General features: G+C 44.1%; 2 protein-coding genes across 4 annotated transcripts in view; both read right to left on the reverse strand.

Moving 5' to 3' along the window:
- Positions 1 to 11,559, reverse strand: part of LOC130151343 (cytochrome b5 reductase 4) — a 44,616-nt gene extending 33,057 nt beyond the window's left edge. The window contains exons 1-5 of one of the 3 annotated variants that reach the window (XM_056343494.1): positions 11,445 to 11,559; positions 9,607 to 9,760; positions 6,676 to 6,776; positions 4,570 to 4,654; positions 970 to 1,011 (exon numbers count right to left, since the gene is read on the reverse strand). In XM_056343494.1, the coding sequence (XP_056199469.1) occupies positions 970 to 1,011; positions 4,570 to 4,654; positions 6,676 to 6,776; positions 9,607 to 9,733 (355 nt within the window). In that variant the 5' untranslated portion in view covers positions 9,734 to 9,760; positions 11,445 to 11,559. Of the gene's footprint in view, positions 1 to 969; positions 1,012 to 4,569; positions 4,655 to 6,675; positions 6,777 to 9,606; positions 9,761 to 11,022; positions 11,140 to 11,444 lie in introns of those variants that run through there. The other 2 variants (XM_056343492.1, XM_056343493.1) reach the window with 2 other exon arrangements.
- A 742-nt stretch (positions 11,560 to 12,301) lies between these two features.
- Positions 12,302 to 14,838, reverse strand: RIPPLY2 (ripply transcriptional repressor 2). Its single transcript, XM_056343816.1, is given in 5 exon segments — positions 12,302 to 12,598; positions 14,303 to 14,367; positions 14,518 to 14,741; positions 14,744 to 14,817; positions 14,819 to 14,838. Coding segments are annotated over 5 exon segments (549 nt in total). The 3' UTR covers positions 12,302 to 12,432.
- Positions 14,839 to 15,047: the final 209 nt, after the last annotated feature.

The raw sequence follows: 15,047 nt of genomic DNA on the forward strand, positions 1-15,047 counted from the left end.
TGCAAGCAAGAGGTATGAGAAAAAAGAAAACAAATGGGAACTCAAATTCGCCAGAGAAAGCATGATCAATTTATCTCCCCCTCACTGTGCCTGGACTTGCTGGGACATCACCCTGAGAATTCTCTGGCTTCACCTTAAGACATACCTAGGTTTCTACTCTTCCTGCCACTCCAAAATTTGACTGCTCTAGACTCCTTTTCCAAAGTTTCAGCCCAGACCTTTCCATGACCAATTTGCACCTGTTCCCTTTCATGCCAACAGGTCAGCCTTCGAATTCAAATTGTATTATTTCCCTCCACAGATGTTCATCATATTTGCTCCACCAACACTCTGCCATCATATGCCAGTTGATGGGACTTCATAAGCCATATTCTTTCAGGAAACCTCTTATACTAATAAGACTAATCAGTCTCTAATATCTCCCTAAAATCATCAAAATCAAATGCACAGTTCTTGATCACTAGCAATGAAATCTACCTCCAGTACTCAAGGAAGGGTTCAGTGAAGGCTTGAATGCTTCCCCATCTCTACAAGGACTACCTCCCAGTACACTCACAGGACTTTTTTAGTAAAGCTTTTAGTAGTGACTTACTAATTCTAAGTGTTCCCCAAAATTTTGTCTTGTCTCTGCTACTCCAGTCCCATGGCAACGTAGCTTTTCTGATACAGAGAAGGATCAAAAAGACTGGCAATTTTGTAGTGACAGATTTCATAGCACACAGTATTTTGTGACCTATCTTGTCTGACTTGAGCAGAAATCTTGTTCACCTCATGCCCACTTTATCTATACTGCAGTCTTATAACACTTTTAAACACTGAATTCACAAAGCCTGATTAGGATTTTGCCTTCTGTAATTTCCACAGATCACTAGAGCCTGAACATCAGATGTCTGTATAAAAAATATTAACTTGATAATATTCAAATAAGTATAAGATTCACTCCCCACCTCACTCCAGGTAAATACTTACCATTAAGCTGTTTCTTCTCTTCAGACAGAGTAGAGGAAAACTCTACAAGCATTAAGAAAAAGCAACAAGCATGACAGTAAGAAGTTACAGCAAAGTACTTGCATGCATCATACTAAATAAATAAGCCAAAGCAAGAATCTCCAAATAAAACTTCCATAACACTAATAGATTGACCAGGATGCTTCAGGTATCAAGAGGTCACAAATAAATGCAGCACTGATTACCACTCCAAAAGATTAGGGATCATTAAAGAAACACTACGTTAAAAATGCCAAAAGTTGCACAGCACTAAAGGATAGGAAACGTAAGAACTCTGGCACTTCAAACGTCACAGATTATCTTGTGCAATTACAAACTTCATGGCTAAGAAGCTCACTAGATCTGTCAGACTTCCAATGACACTTGCCTCATGACAACATATAGCGGGCACTGAATCTGACCAACACAATCCTTGGAAGTCTAAACTCACTCCTTGGCAGAAACCCAGGAAAAAGAAAATCTTTCTATAAGCTCCTTCTGTCAAATGATTTTATTTTGACAAGTTATTGTCTTGAGTTTTTCCTTAAATCTACAGTAAGCTGCAAGTATTCCACACAAACAAATACTACCAGGAAAAAACAAAGAAGATAAAGACCAAGCAGGTGAATTACCTAGCGTGGATTCATATGTAACATGCTCAACTCCAGGGGAAAGGCACTGCACCTCTCAGCCACAAATACTTCTGCTCATAGCAAATCTGAGGGAAAACCAGTCCTCTGGATGCACGCAGGCCCCTTTCTGCCTTCTCTACATTGCACATCTCAGAATGTCTCAATATGAAGGCCCATTTTATACTCTCTTTTATGAGAGCCAGGTTTGGGGAAGTGAGAGAGACCAGTTTGTTCTTCCTGCTCCCTTTTACGAAAACTAAAACGTGAACGTTTTTCCCCCGTTCTAAATCCCTCCTAGTGCTATACATCACAGCAGCCAGTGTTAGAGGGGGAAAATGCCATTGTGAGAGAACTGAAGAAAGGCTACCGGAACAAAGCACCAAGCAGACAGTATTGCCACCAATTCACACCACTTCAAGCTTTCTGCCAGGACAGGCAAGTCATTCACAAAAACTTGTTTCTTATTACAGGCAATTTTTTGTGTTCAAAAGGCTACACTCATTTCACTACACTTTAGCTCACATGCTGAAATTGGCATTGCAATTTTAAGGATAGCTTGAGGCATTTTCAAGACACAGCCCTACCTCTCTTCCTCAGATGACACCATAGCTCTCAGTCTAATCTCACTGAATTAACAGTAGTACAGCATGTGTTCTGACTCCCAAGTTATGTTACCACTGAGGTAACACAGGACATATACTAACACGTGTCTATGAGAAACATTAGCAGTATTAAAAGATGGTAGATGGCAAACTAGTGCCCGTATTAGTGTTCACAGCTGCGTACCCTGACAGGAAGGCAAGCAGTTTAATGCTGTATGGGTTTGTTGAGGGAGATACTGAAACCATCTCTTACATGCCTGGGTACTGCTGCAGTTACTGCACTGGCCTTCTCAGCAAGTACAAACACTACACATTTTTCAACACACAGCTCCACTGTAACACCACTGAAGGGACACTTCAGAATTTCCCATTAGTGAACACCATGCCATCAAGCAGCATTCCCAAAAGACAAGATGACAAAACATTAACTATCACCAGTGTTTTCAAAAGACTCTTCTTAAAAAAAAACACCACCCTAGAGCATTCAAGGACAAGCTTCAGATTCCTTAAACAGTTCAGTAAGCAAATAATTGTACCATTTTCCAAAAAAACACCAGAACACAGGAAACAAAAGCTAAGATAAACAACCACAAATCTTCCAGCAATGCCCCAACAAACCTACATCTGCCTTACCTGCCCTGTACTGAGCCTGTAGCATCAAGGACTGATGCTTGCCCTACTGCCAAACACTCACCCTCTGCCACAAAGAGAAACCCATGTATTCCATAATTCGAAGTCCTGTCTTTCCTCTATACTTATGGGCCCATTTAATCCTGTATTTAAAACCATGCACCTTAACTTAGTATTTTATTCTTCTATTTTTCAAATGCAAACTTTGCTTAATATGGTCTTCTGGAAGGATGGAAGACTAGAATTATGGCTGGCTGACAGTGAAGTCAATCACTTTTTTGGATAATTCAGAAAAGGAGGATACATAAACCTATCAAGAATCAAAGTAAACTAACAACTCTACAGTGAAGAATTTCAGCAAATCCAGTCCCATCGGTTTGGTGCTTAATTAATGAAATTACATTTTTTTCCAAGCCTGAAATGGCTAAAAGACACAAAGGCAACAGAACTGGTTTTATAAAGCCAACAAACGTCATCCTGCAAATATTACTACAGCAAGATAGACAGAACAGTCCTTTAATAGAGAGAAGCAGAAAAAGTGAACAGCAGAAAATGGACTGTCATAGCTGGCAGGGGCAAAGATATTTATTTTTTACTGACTGGCTGTCACAAAAATTCCCTCCAGTTGCAGAAAAGTTAGATTAAAGAAATCAGCAAAAGTCAGGGTTACTTTTAAATTGCTAACTCAGCTGACAGAGTAGCTGTAACTTATCTGTAATACCTCAACTCCATGAAGCAGATATGCTGTCAAGGTTTCTTCATACTTTGCAGCATTTACCTTAAAAGCTCCATACTGGAATTAGCTACCTAGCAACACGGAGGTGTAAAATACTATTCCCCTTCATGTATAGGCCAAACTCAACTGTTAGGCAATGTGATCTAAGCACTAAGCAAGCATGCAGTGCACCTTGTCAGAAGCTGAAAAGCTACAAGACGTGGCTGAATTTGTGAACTAAAGGATGCCACAGAATTTGAGAATAATAGTTGCAGCCATTAATTCTTTCATTTTTTCAATTCAGTTTTGCTAAGGGTCAATATTCAGTAACAGCATCTGCTTCCTAGGTATAGGAAATTTTTGCTGTGTCCTACAAACCAAAACAAATACCGAAGGTTAAAGTCTCTGGAAACTACTGCCGGTATTTTAAGACAATAAACTACGTCTCTTGCTATTCTGACTGGGAGGAGTCTTGTATCAGCAAAATTTTCTCTAAGTAAATTCAAACTAATGGACCCAACAAAGTGTTCAGAAAGGATAACTGCTCATAAAATGTATTCAAATAGCTTAACACATATGCGACCTGCCAAACCCATGTCTGGTGCTGAAATCACCAGACTGAAAATACTGACTTTTATTTCAAGATCTGAGAGCTGCCTACGACAGTTTGTCCCCTGGGATCAGAAGAAGAAAGAGGTATCTTGGGGGAAAAAGAATAAATTTATTTATAGATATATATACACGCATAACACAGACATGTCTGTTTTCTGATGACTAAGAACAAAAGAAATGTAGCAGTACATTACTTATACAAGTCTTAATGCATAAAATAGTTTCATCTTCAGGTGTCTCCTGTAAAAAGACTGAATATATGCAACAGCCTTCATCTCTATGCAAGAACAGAGACTCTCCTCATAAATAGGATAATTTAGGATTTCTCATAATTTCCAGATAACTTTGGAGTAAAGCACAACAGAATTTTTTTCATTCTTAAAAACCTCACCTTTTGGAGCAGCAACAGACTTGACAGCCATTCTCCCAACAAGACATTCCTTCAGCATTGATTCATAATTGACCCAACGATGAACCTATATTAACAAAATATGTTTTCACAAAATCTGTAATTCTTACTGTGTTGTCCTATGAACTACAACAGAAAAGTTCATTTTTGTACAGTGGCTAATGTAATTAATTTAGCAGATTTTTTTTTAAACAGTCGCTGTTACATTGTTCAGTACTCATTTTTACTTCTATTCCAGATGGCACATAATTAAGTGAAAAAGTGATAATAGTTTTATTTATTCACTCTATGCTTTGCAGTATCTGAACATCATAACCTTGAGCTACGGAAAATATTTCAGAAAAGCATTTTTATGACATGTGCTACACAATTAGCAGAATAAAGACCTTGTCTTTACCACAAGGGTAATTAGTCTTGTTTAGATGCAACTGAAGGGATAAAGGAAACAAAGATAAAAGAACAGTGGTTTAGACACACAAACGCGTCCTACCAAGATGGCATATTTCTGTTTCTGTCTTAGTATCAGTGAATTATTTGGAAATTTTCGATTATTGAAAGTCAAACAAAGTGATGAAAAAAGCAACAGCTTTACAGATCAGAACTGGAAAACTTGCAGAGAAAATGGATAGCAGAAAAGCCAATTCTGATACGGCATCCACGATAACATCACAAGAAGAGAAAAGGAATCAAAGTGCTGCACAACAAATTTGAACGCTATCTAGAGATTTTAAAATAAAAAACTTAAACTGGACAATCCAAGGATAGGAGATAAAGAACCCCACCCACAAGTTGTAGTTTCCTCAACAGAGATAACAAAGAAATGAAGAAATTTTGAATGACAGTTAATTTTCCCAGAAATTTGACAAACACTAACAACGTACCAAACTCTTAAAGAGATCAATATCCAACAGACACAGAGTGCTAAAGCAGAGGGGATAACAACAGAAATGTCTACAGAACAGGAAAGGCATGTGAACAAGAGTATTTTAAAGATCTGAACACTGCTTTCCATTCCCATGACAAAACAAACAAAAAATAGAATAAAATGTAGCAAGTATGTATCTCAACTTATTACCAACTTGACGGGCTTCCCCAAATACTCCTGATGTCAAGACTCCTGTTTCAGAGTACAATATACAATGATGCAGCCACAGAATTCCAGGCCAGAAGTTGATGCTGGATGAACTTTCAGGAGAGAAACCCCAAATTCCTTGAAACCAAAGAATTATGCCCAAATCCAGCACTCCATTTGTGAAAGGATTAACCAAAGACAAACTTAAAGCTAAAACTTCACCACATCTTTATTTACCTTGCTAAAAACATTTTTTGCGATTAAAGGCATAACATACTGTGATCCACAAACGGTAAAGAAGTAACAGATTTCCTTTCAGAAACAGAGGAGGTTTCTTTTCTGCTCTTTCTCCATTTCTCAGATGAGCCAAGGAGACTAAAGCAATGTCTCTTGCTAAAAACCACCAACTCAGTGAATCATCTTTTGCAGCATTAGGCTTGCAAGTGATTCCTTACAGAAAGCAGACCCTTTACTTTTCGAGTCTTTTCAAAATGTTTAAAAAAAAATGGTAAACCAAGAAAAGACCAATCGTCATCTTGTGATTTGTTCACAACCAGTTAACGGCAGCTCCAGCATTTTTTCTTAGTACTTTGTTCACCGATAACGCAGCGGCCAAGTTACTACTACAAGCACTTTTCAAAAAGTGAAAGTTCTGAGAAGAAAATGCCTCTCAAATGGCAGCAATTAGTCCTCATAGTAATTTATTAAGAGGGCAGTATCTCAAGTTGTTGCTAGCTTTATTGCTATTTCTGCTAAAAAAATAGTAAAATAGTTCAATTGAAGCATCATTACAACAACACAAAGGGAAATTTTCATTATTGTCTTTTGGTACAAAGTTTAAACCACATGCCTCTTTCAGCACATGCCATTCTAAAAAGTAACTCATTGCCTTTCCTTAGACCTGGAAAAGTTCAAATGACTGTTTCCACTGCAATGCTCTAAAAATAATCAGAAACCATACATTTTTCAAAATACCTTTCAGTAAGCAAGTGTCGTTCATAGCTAGCTGTTCTCACCTGGTCAAAGAGATCTGTACCATCAGTTCCTGCTGCCTTCATTAGTTCATCCTCACCACCGGGATGATATTCCATGTACGGTGTGACATTATATACAAATCCTGTAGAAAATTAAATATAAAAACATATGAGCAGCATTTATATAACCACTACAACTGCCCCTATCTCCAAAACCATCAGAAAGTTTGGCTTATATTAAATGGTGCAATGGCAAAGAGTAGGTATCATTGAAACAAACAGTATGACTTCAGAAAACCAGAAACATCAGTTATACAATTGTATAGAGCACAAGACACATCACATGGAGATGCCAATCCTACAATGCCACACCACTTGTCCCAGCGAACATCTGAGGAAACCTACAGGGTTAAGAGGTTAAAACTTCAAGCCTGAAGACAAACACGATGTACCCTAGCTAGGAGGTAAAAGAACCAGAGACTGGTTTAAAAGGAAACAAAAAATTGAGCCAGTTAGTGCACAGAATTGTTTTCACTCTCTCTTTAACTAAGTTACCACCCATCACCTACAGAATAAAATGCCTATGGGAATGAACTGTCTCCCATAAGGAAAAACTGCTGCCACAAGCAAAAAAACCTTCCGTACTTCAGATTCAGCAATATAAAAGACTTTATATAGCCTATGCTCGTTAGAGGTTCGCAATGCTGGTACCAAATTTGTCCCAGTAAAAGGGCTCAGCATTCTTTCTACATAAGTACTACTCTTAGTATTTCCAGGGAGATAAAACAATGATTCTTAACAGGTCTGAAACTGATAAAGTCTAATTATTGTTGCTATGCAACCAGAGCAATTAGAGCCTGGAGAATGCAGCTATAAACAAATTTAACAGGACTACTGCAGACCTACCTAGCACAACATTTGAAGATATATAACATTATCAAAATAAGAAGCTACCACAAGTGGAAATGGGCCAGTGTTTTCATAAGCAGCTTCTAACACATTAAGTGTATGTTAATTACTTCACAAGGAGAGGTAGGCATTCAGCACTGAGCCGGGGTGGGGCGGGGAGGTGGGGGGTGAGACATACCTGGGACAATCCTAGCTGGTCAGAACAACCATCCCAGACAACAAAGGCAGGATCTTTGCATATCTTACTGACCTGATCATCTGATGGATGCATTCACTATGCCATCTTGTGTGCAGCACTGATTACTGCACACAGTAAAATACAAGTATCTACATAGTTAGGACCTCCTAAATATTAGTCATATGTTCAATTTACCATCAAACTTGCAGAGGCAAGAGTAATTTCATTTATATACCCTTCACACTTTTTTAAACTCCCTTGACAGTCCACTTATATATAAATTTGTGGCCTACGACAACATTGGTGATCATCATACTGGGGTTTTGAACAAAGTTTGCTTTTGTTCCTCCTTTACTTCACACTCCTCTCACCAATTTCTGCTCTTTCTTATAGTGACACAGTCTAACTACCAACACAGAGACCTCATTTAGCTTTTCCACAGTGGTGTTATTTTACTGCCTGTCCACGTATCAGGTCTACAGATACTCTTAACAGTATTCTCAGTTATGCTGTTTTTTTTCATCAGTAGTCCAAGAAAAAAGGAAAGAGATGGAAAAATGTAAAGACAGATACAGACACAGCATGATGGAATTCTTGTAAAAACCAACCTCAGAGATGCAGTCAAGGGGAATAAGAGATTAAAAACAAAACAGAAACATTTTTAAGCAGTGATTCTGTCTGCAGTAGTAATGTCCCTTTTTGAGAGAGAGAAAAGAACAGACCTCCACAGTAAAAAGCTTGCTTTAGCTTTCCTCCCACTATAGTTTTGCTAGCATGTGCAAAAGCAGCGCACAGAGCATTAACAATCCTATTATCTTCTTCAAAAGCCAGTACTGAATAACATTTTACCCTTACTTTCACCCTCATCCCCTTCAACACCCAATAAAAACGCAGTCACCCTCACAGAGAAATTCTTAACTTTCTTTTGCTGGAGTTCAGAGATGACATTACGTCAAATATTAATGCTGCTCCTTAACAGATCAGTTGCCACTAAATGAACCACTCTTCCTAGAGAAATGTCACAATAGCTCCTCTGATCTTCTTAGTCTGCTTCATAGAAGTGACGTTACCTCACAGCAAATTTAAGGCAATATTAATGTATTTTAGTTTCTGAATGATCAAACTAGAGAGCGAATATTTTACTGCTTTCTGCAGGACAACAACAAACTTCATTTTCAGCACTGCAAATACTCTTCTAGCCATGGCTACTGCTCCAAACCACCTCTCACACATTGTAAACTTATAACATATGATACTTCCAACTACTGAGCTAAAGTTCCATTAATACCATACATAGAATAGCTTAGTTACCACAGATATTTTTTATGCTAGATCGGGATTACAACTGTTCTATGCGGCCACTGCCACTTGCCTCAGTTTTATGAAGTAATATGTGGGCTTGCACACTTATTTCCCAAAGACCATTCTACGGGTTAAGTAACATTTTTAATATTTTTGTGTCTCTGGAAGCTTTACAGCAATCACTAAAAATGGTCAACTGCTAAGGATAATAAACTCTCCAAGACTGAGGAGTGTAAGTACATGACAACATTTTTAATGCCTTATTCTTGCTAAGCCCTTGTTATCTGAGGCATCACCTACAATCTTCTACTTTACATCTGCATATAGAAATAATAACATATGAGTAAAATATGCCCACTTGGAAGACTTCTTAAGAAAGGCTTGAAAGTAGAAAAAATATTGGTGACAAAATCTTTAAGAACAAAGTTGTGTCCAGTTATATTACACCTGCCCTAAACACAGAAGGCGCATAGTTTGTTCTGGCATGTGGGTTTTGTTGTTGTTGTTGTTGGTAGGTTTTTGTTGCTTCTCCTTTCAGTACAGAAGAGAGAAGCAAGGCTAGAAGCAATATCACAGCAACCAACCTCTTATACATATCCAGCAGTCCTCCTTTTTGTTGTGTTTAGCAAGCTCATCTTCGGTCACTTCAATTAGCCTCCCTTTTAAACCAGTCAAGTCCTTCCCACTTTTAGTTAGTCGAATCCAATCCATAAGACTCCTTCCTGGTTTTAAAGGTACCTGAAAAATAACAAATGTACAAACATTATTAAACACTAAAGGAAGAAAAGAGCGCTTCAATACACTTCTCCAAACTCCCTAGAAGGACTCAGACAAAAGAAGAAATAACACAACCTGTATTCTTTGCTGATATTTGGGAGCTTTACTCAGCAGTAAGGGTGCTTAAGGAAGCGTCCTATCTAGTAACCCAGACAAGGGTATTAATGAACATCAACAAACATTTAGATGACTCTTCCCAAAGCAAACTGCAGATACCAAGTGCTCCTGTGGTGGTAAAGAGTTTTTGTCAGCATCATTTGAGATACAGCCTAGAAACCTGTAAGCAACACAGAAGAGAGATTTGAAAATCGTGGCCAGATAGGACAAGGTAGGGAAGTTCACCTTCGCAGCACCCATAAAGACTTTCTGCAAGCCCTACAGCAACTGGAAATCTCATCCAGAGAAAGCTGGGACTGACGTCTTCCAGCTTACCAGGGATGTATTAGCCATAGCCAAAGCGAGATCTTCAGGGTGTCTAGTACCTTTCTTTTCAACATCACCACAGGCTGGGAATCCCTGTGACCCAAACTCTAACACCAGGGAAGAGGGTTAAAGAATCGCAGTCCTACAAAATCGCAGCAAAACCAGAAGCAAGACATCTAAAGAGCACATCGAACCATATTGTGTGATGCCACTTTAGCCTAAGTAGGCCTTTGCTTTCCGAGTGAGGTCTGCAGACACCAAATGCCCCCCAAACCACTCCAAAGACGAAACCCCAACACGTAAAACATAAACTGCATGCAACAATTTTCAGGCTGAAAGTCTCCGTCCCTGCACAGGAGGAACCCGAGACAGCCCAGGAGGGCAGCGCAGGAAGCGCCACCGCCACCACCACCTAAAAGGAGAAGCACGAAGCCTTTTTGAGCGACGCAGCGAAGTCAGCCCCTCGCCCGGCGGCCCTGCCGCAGCCGCCGCGGCCCCTCCGCGGTTGCTGGAGCCTGGGACCTTCCGAAGGAAGGGGCCAGAAGCACCCTTGCCCCTGGCCCCTGCCCCAGCCGCGGCCGGGAACCGCCGGCAAGCCGCGGCAGCTCCGCCGACAGCAAGCCAGGCCACGCAGCCGGCCGGAAAGAAGCGGCGAAAACGCTGACCCCCGCGGGCCGGGGCCCCGGCCTCACCCGCGCTCTCCACCCCCCCAAGCCGCAGCCACCGGCAGCCCCGCCGCGCTCCGAGCCGCGGCGCCGGGGAAGGCCCGGACCCCGCGGCGGCGGCCGAGCCGGCCCTACCTTGGCGCGGCCGCCCGCAGCCACCCGCTGCTGGGAGCCGGGCGCGGGGAAGGCCTGCGGCGGCACGTTCAGCATCCTGCCGGGCCGCGGCCTGCGCCCCGGCGGGCGGGCGGAGCGCTCCGGCACAGGGCGCAGGCGCGGCGGCGGGCGGGGGCGGGCCCGGGCCGGGGCGCGGTGCGGCAGGGGCCTACCGTTGCCGGCCTACGGCTAGCGGCCCGGCCGCGTCGCCTGGCGGGGGGGTCTCGGTGGAACCCCCCGGGACTAGGCGTCCCTGCTGGCACACCTCGGGGCCTGGGGGTCCCGGCGCGGGGCGGGGGCGGGCTGCCCCGGGGCAGCGCGGGCGGGCGTTGAGGAGAGCGCGCCGCGCCCCGCGCCCGGCCTCCCCGGGGAGCTGTCTTCCCTGGCACTAAGGCCGGGTTTACCTGCAGGTGTCCCAGCGCCAGGCACGGTGCTCCAGCGTTATCCCGGCGGGCACAGCCGGCCGCTGCCACCCGCGCTGCCAGGGAAGAGCGGCGGCGAGCGGGGCCCGCGCCTCCTGCCGCGTCCCCCGGGAGCGGGCGTGGGGGCAGCCGCGCCGGGGGCTGCGGGCACGGAGCCAGCCCCGCCCGAGCAGCGCACACCCCCCAGCATCGGCCAGGGCTGCCCCGGGCAGAAGCCCTGGCGTTTGAATTAACGTTTTGCATTTTTTTTTTGTTGTTTGTTTTTATCTTTAGAGGGTTTGGCCTGCATGATGATTCATACCAAACTTCAGTTATCAAAACTAAACGCACCATCAAACTGACTCACGTTAGACCTTTTTCCTCATGTCTACTGTACAAGCAAAACTGACAGGTTCCACACTGTATTTATATAGAACAGTGTAGCTCATGTACATCAGAGCACCTGAGTGACACAAGTGAAACCCCTTCTTTAAAAGCAAAAACCAGAGTAAAACTTGGACCCTTCTCTCCATCCGGAAGACAGCTGTATCATTTCTCTTTCCATGTTTGAAACTGTTGTAATAGCTGGCATAACATCGGGGTACTTAGTCTGATGATTCCTTGATACGCTTCCAGAGGGAGCCTACCAAATCACAGTAAAAATGCTTTCCTTGTGTCCTCCAACCTTTGAGAAAGTCACATAACCACAGAGCCCTTTAAAACAAGGCATCCATGCTCTGCTCCTAGAATTTATATTTTATATATAAATATATATAATAAGACCTGAAGTTAAAAAATACCAATGAATACTGTCCCTGCCTATAGCAGGACAGGAAAAGAACAAAGGGAAAAGGCTCAGATGAAATTACAAGACATTTCAGTTTTATTAAGAATAATTTACATACAAATAAATTATCTTTAAAAATACTATAATATATTTTTATAATAAGTTTAATTTAAGTCTTAGAAATTGCATTGCCCTTTGCTGCAATCAGCAATCTGATTCTGTTCTTGAATCTTGTTCCAGATCATCTTCATCATCTTCGCTATCAGAGTCTTCATAAAAGGAGATTGTAGCTTGGACTGGGAAGTTCTTCAGAAGTGCTTCAGCTTCCTGATATAAATAATCATAGCACCTTGATTTGGGCCAAAATAGTCTGAAACAAGTACACAATAGGTTTGCTTATTGCTATTACATAGTCTGCTTGGAGGCTGACAGACAAGAAACAGCAGTGAAATTCTGTTAAGACAAGCATCCTACAAAGCTCTTCCTCACATGCTCAACTGCTAAACCACTTTCTACATTTAAATAGGAAAGAAAATATTCTCCGAATTCTGTATTTTCTTCTGAATATATAAAGATGCACAAAGTGCCAGTTTTGCAGCACAACTACTCTAATCTGAAACTTCCCACTATGGTACCTTGTTAACAGTATTATGTGGGGATCTGATCCAAGTACTGCCCCCATTGGAACTATTCCTGGGGAATATAATGGGCGTCAAACAGGATCCCCAATATACTTTGAGTTCATTTTGTTACTGAATGTCCCCAGCCTAGGTAGTTGTTTACAGTGCCGTGAGACAAATCTCAAAGTGAAGGGAATGATTAAGGCCTGGGGGGAATCAGACCTTGATATTTCACCCATCTTTCCAAGAAGAATCATCTAACAGATTGTGTTGTACCTGGAAATTAACATAAAAAATTGCTGATAATAACACAGCAAGGGCTATCAGCTAGTGACACATTATACTGTAATTACTGTTAATATACTCCACCGTTCCCGTTCCTTTTCATCTAGCATCCTCTTTTGCTTACAGTTTTGAAAGTAGCTGAAGAAACAGACAGTAGAAGCTCCAAGAGCTAAGAGACTAACAACTTGCAACATAATAAAACACTGATTACAGATTGTTTATAATAGAAATACATTAAGAAACAGAACTAGATTGTTTTCTAGAGATTGCAAGTAGTGCTTCCTAGGCTACTGTTTAACTGTACTGTAAAAGAACACTGCTTCTTTTGCAGCACAAAGTAACTGACACTTGCTTTATAACATGTCTCCATTCCCAGTGTTCCCTGCAACATTCTCTAAGAAATTGTAAAGACTGACATCACTGACTGCTCCGGTGCTTTGGCATGAGGGAGTCTGTGCATCAGCCTAGATTTGGGAGAAAGCTGCATCCCGTCTGGAACAACTACCCATGCAATTACTTCAAGCGCCTTGCAACACCTACTAGTACTTCTGAACATAGACTCTCCTGCAGATGCAACCATAGTTATTTTATTTGCTTTTCAGAAATGACAGTGCAGGTACTACCATTAGTTTCACCACTAAAACAGTAGCTACACCAGTATTTTCTTCGGCAACGCTGGCTTGGTCAGCCCATGCCCGCTCCTCCTGCCACACTTTTCCATGCCTGCCCCTGCTTCCCTGCACCAGCACACTGGAGGCTCGCACAGCAAAGCAGCCTAGGAGCCACAACCTCCCCAAACTCCCCTTCCTTTTTTAATTCTGAGCATGGGAATGAGCAGCAAGGTGCTCCAGCCAACACTGCCACCACACACACACAAAGAAAAACAACAAGAAAAAAACCCACCCAACACACCACAACACAAAACAACAACAAAAAACCACAAACAAACACCCCACCCAACACATTAACAGTGCGATATGCCCAAGTCCCACACCACAGAAGCACTTCAACGTCTCAAAGGTCTGGTAAACCCGCAAGTGGCGGCCCGGTTTGCCCAGGGACCCGCCAGCTCAGCAGCGCTCACTCCGAGGCACTTTCCCACCTACAGACACGTTATGGGTGGGAACAAGCGGGGCGGGGGGGAGCGCGGGGCCCGGCGGCGGCGTTACCTGACGGGGTGCGTGTACTGCGCCAGCTTCCGGGGGGCTCCGGCCGGCCCGCGGGGGCTGTGAGGCTGTGGGGAGAGAGCAGAGGTCAGCCCGCCGGCACGGGCACGGCACACGGCACGGGGGGCCCACCCGAGCAGCCGCCGCCCCGCCGGCGCTGCCTGGGCGCTACGGCGGCACTGCCGGCGGCAGGCGCTGCGCCGCGCCGCCCCACTCACCGCCGCGGGGCCGCTCGGCCGGGCCGCCTCGCCCGGCGCGGGCACCCAGGGTCTCCAGAAGGGCGCGGGCCTGCGGGCCGAGGGCAGGGCCGTGAGGGCAGGGCCGGGCCGCGCCCCGCACCGGGGCGAGCGGGAGAGGGGCGAGCAGCCCCGGGGGGGCAGCGCCGCCGAGGGCGGGCGGGGGCCGCCGCGCCCCGTCCTGCCGCCCTCCATCCTCCGCCGGTCGCGGCCGCTCGCCTGGCCCTACCCGCCCCGGGCCCGCAGGCTTTTATAGCCGGCGGCGGCCGCTGCGCGCCACGGCGCCCACCTCCCCCGGCTCATTTGCCAGCGCCATCAGCAAAAAGGCTCCGCGCGAAGGCGCCGCTGTGTAAACACGGGGTGCGGACGCGTGCAAGCCCCAAATGGCCGGGGGGGGATGTGGCGGGTCGGTGTTAATCGCACTTGAGCCGACACATGGCAGCTGCCGGGCGGGGGGCTCCCTGTGGGAACGGGGCGGGGGGCGCGGGGCGAGGCGAGGGGAGGCAGCCCCG

Source organism: Falco biarmicus, chromosome 6 (genome assembly GCF_023638135.1).
Source record: "Falco biarmicus isolate bFalBia1 chromosome 6, bFalBia1.pri, whole genome shotgun sequence".
Taxonomy (NCBI): Eukaryota; Metazoa; Chordata; class Aves; order Falconiformes; family Falconidae; genus Falco; species Falco biarmicus.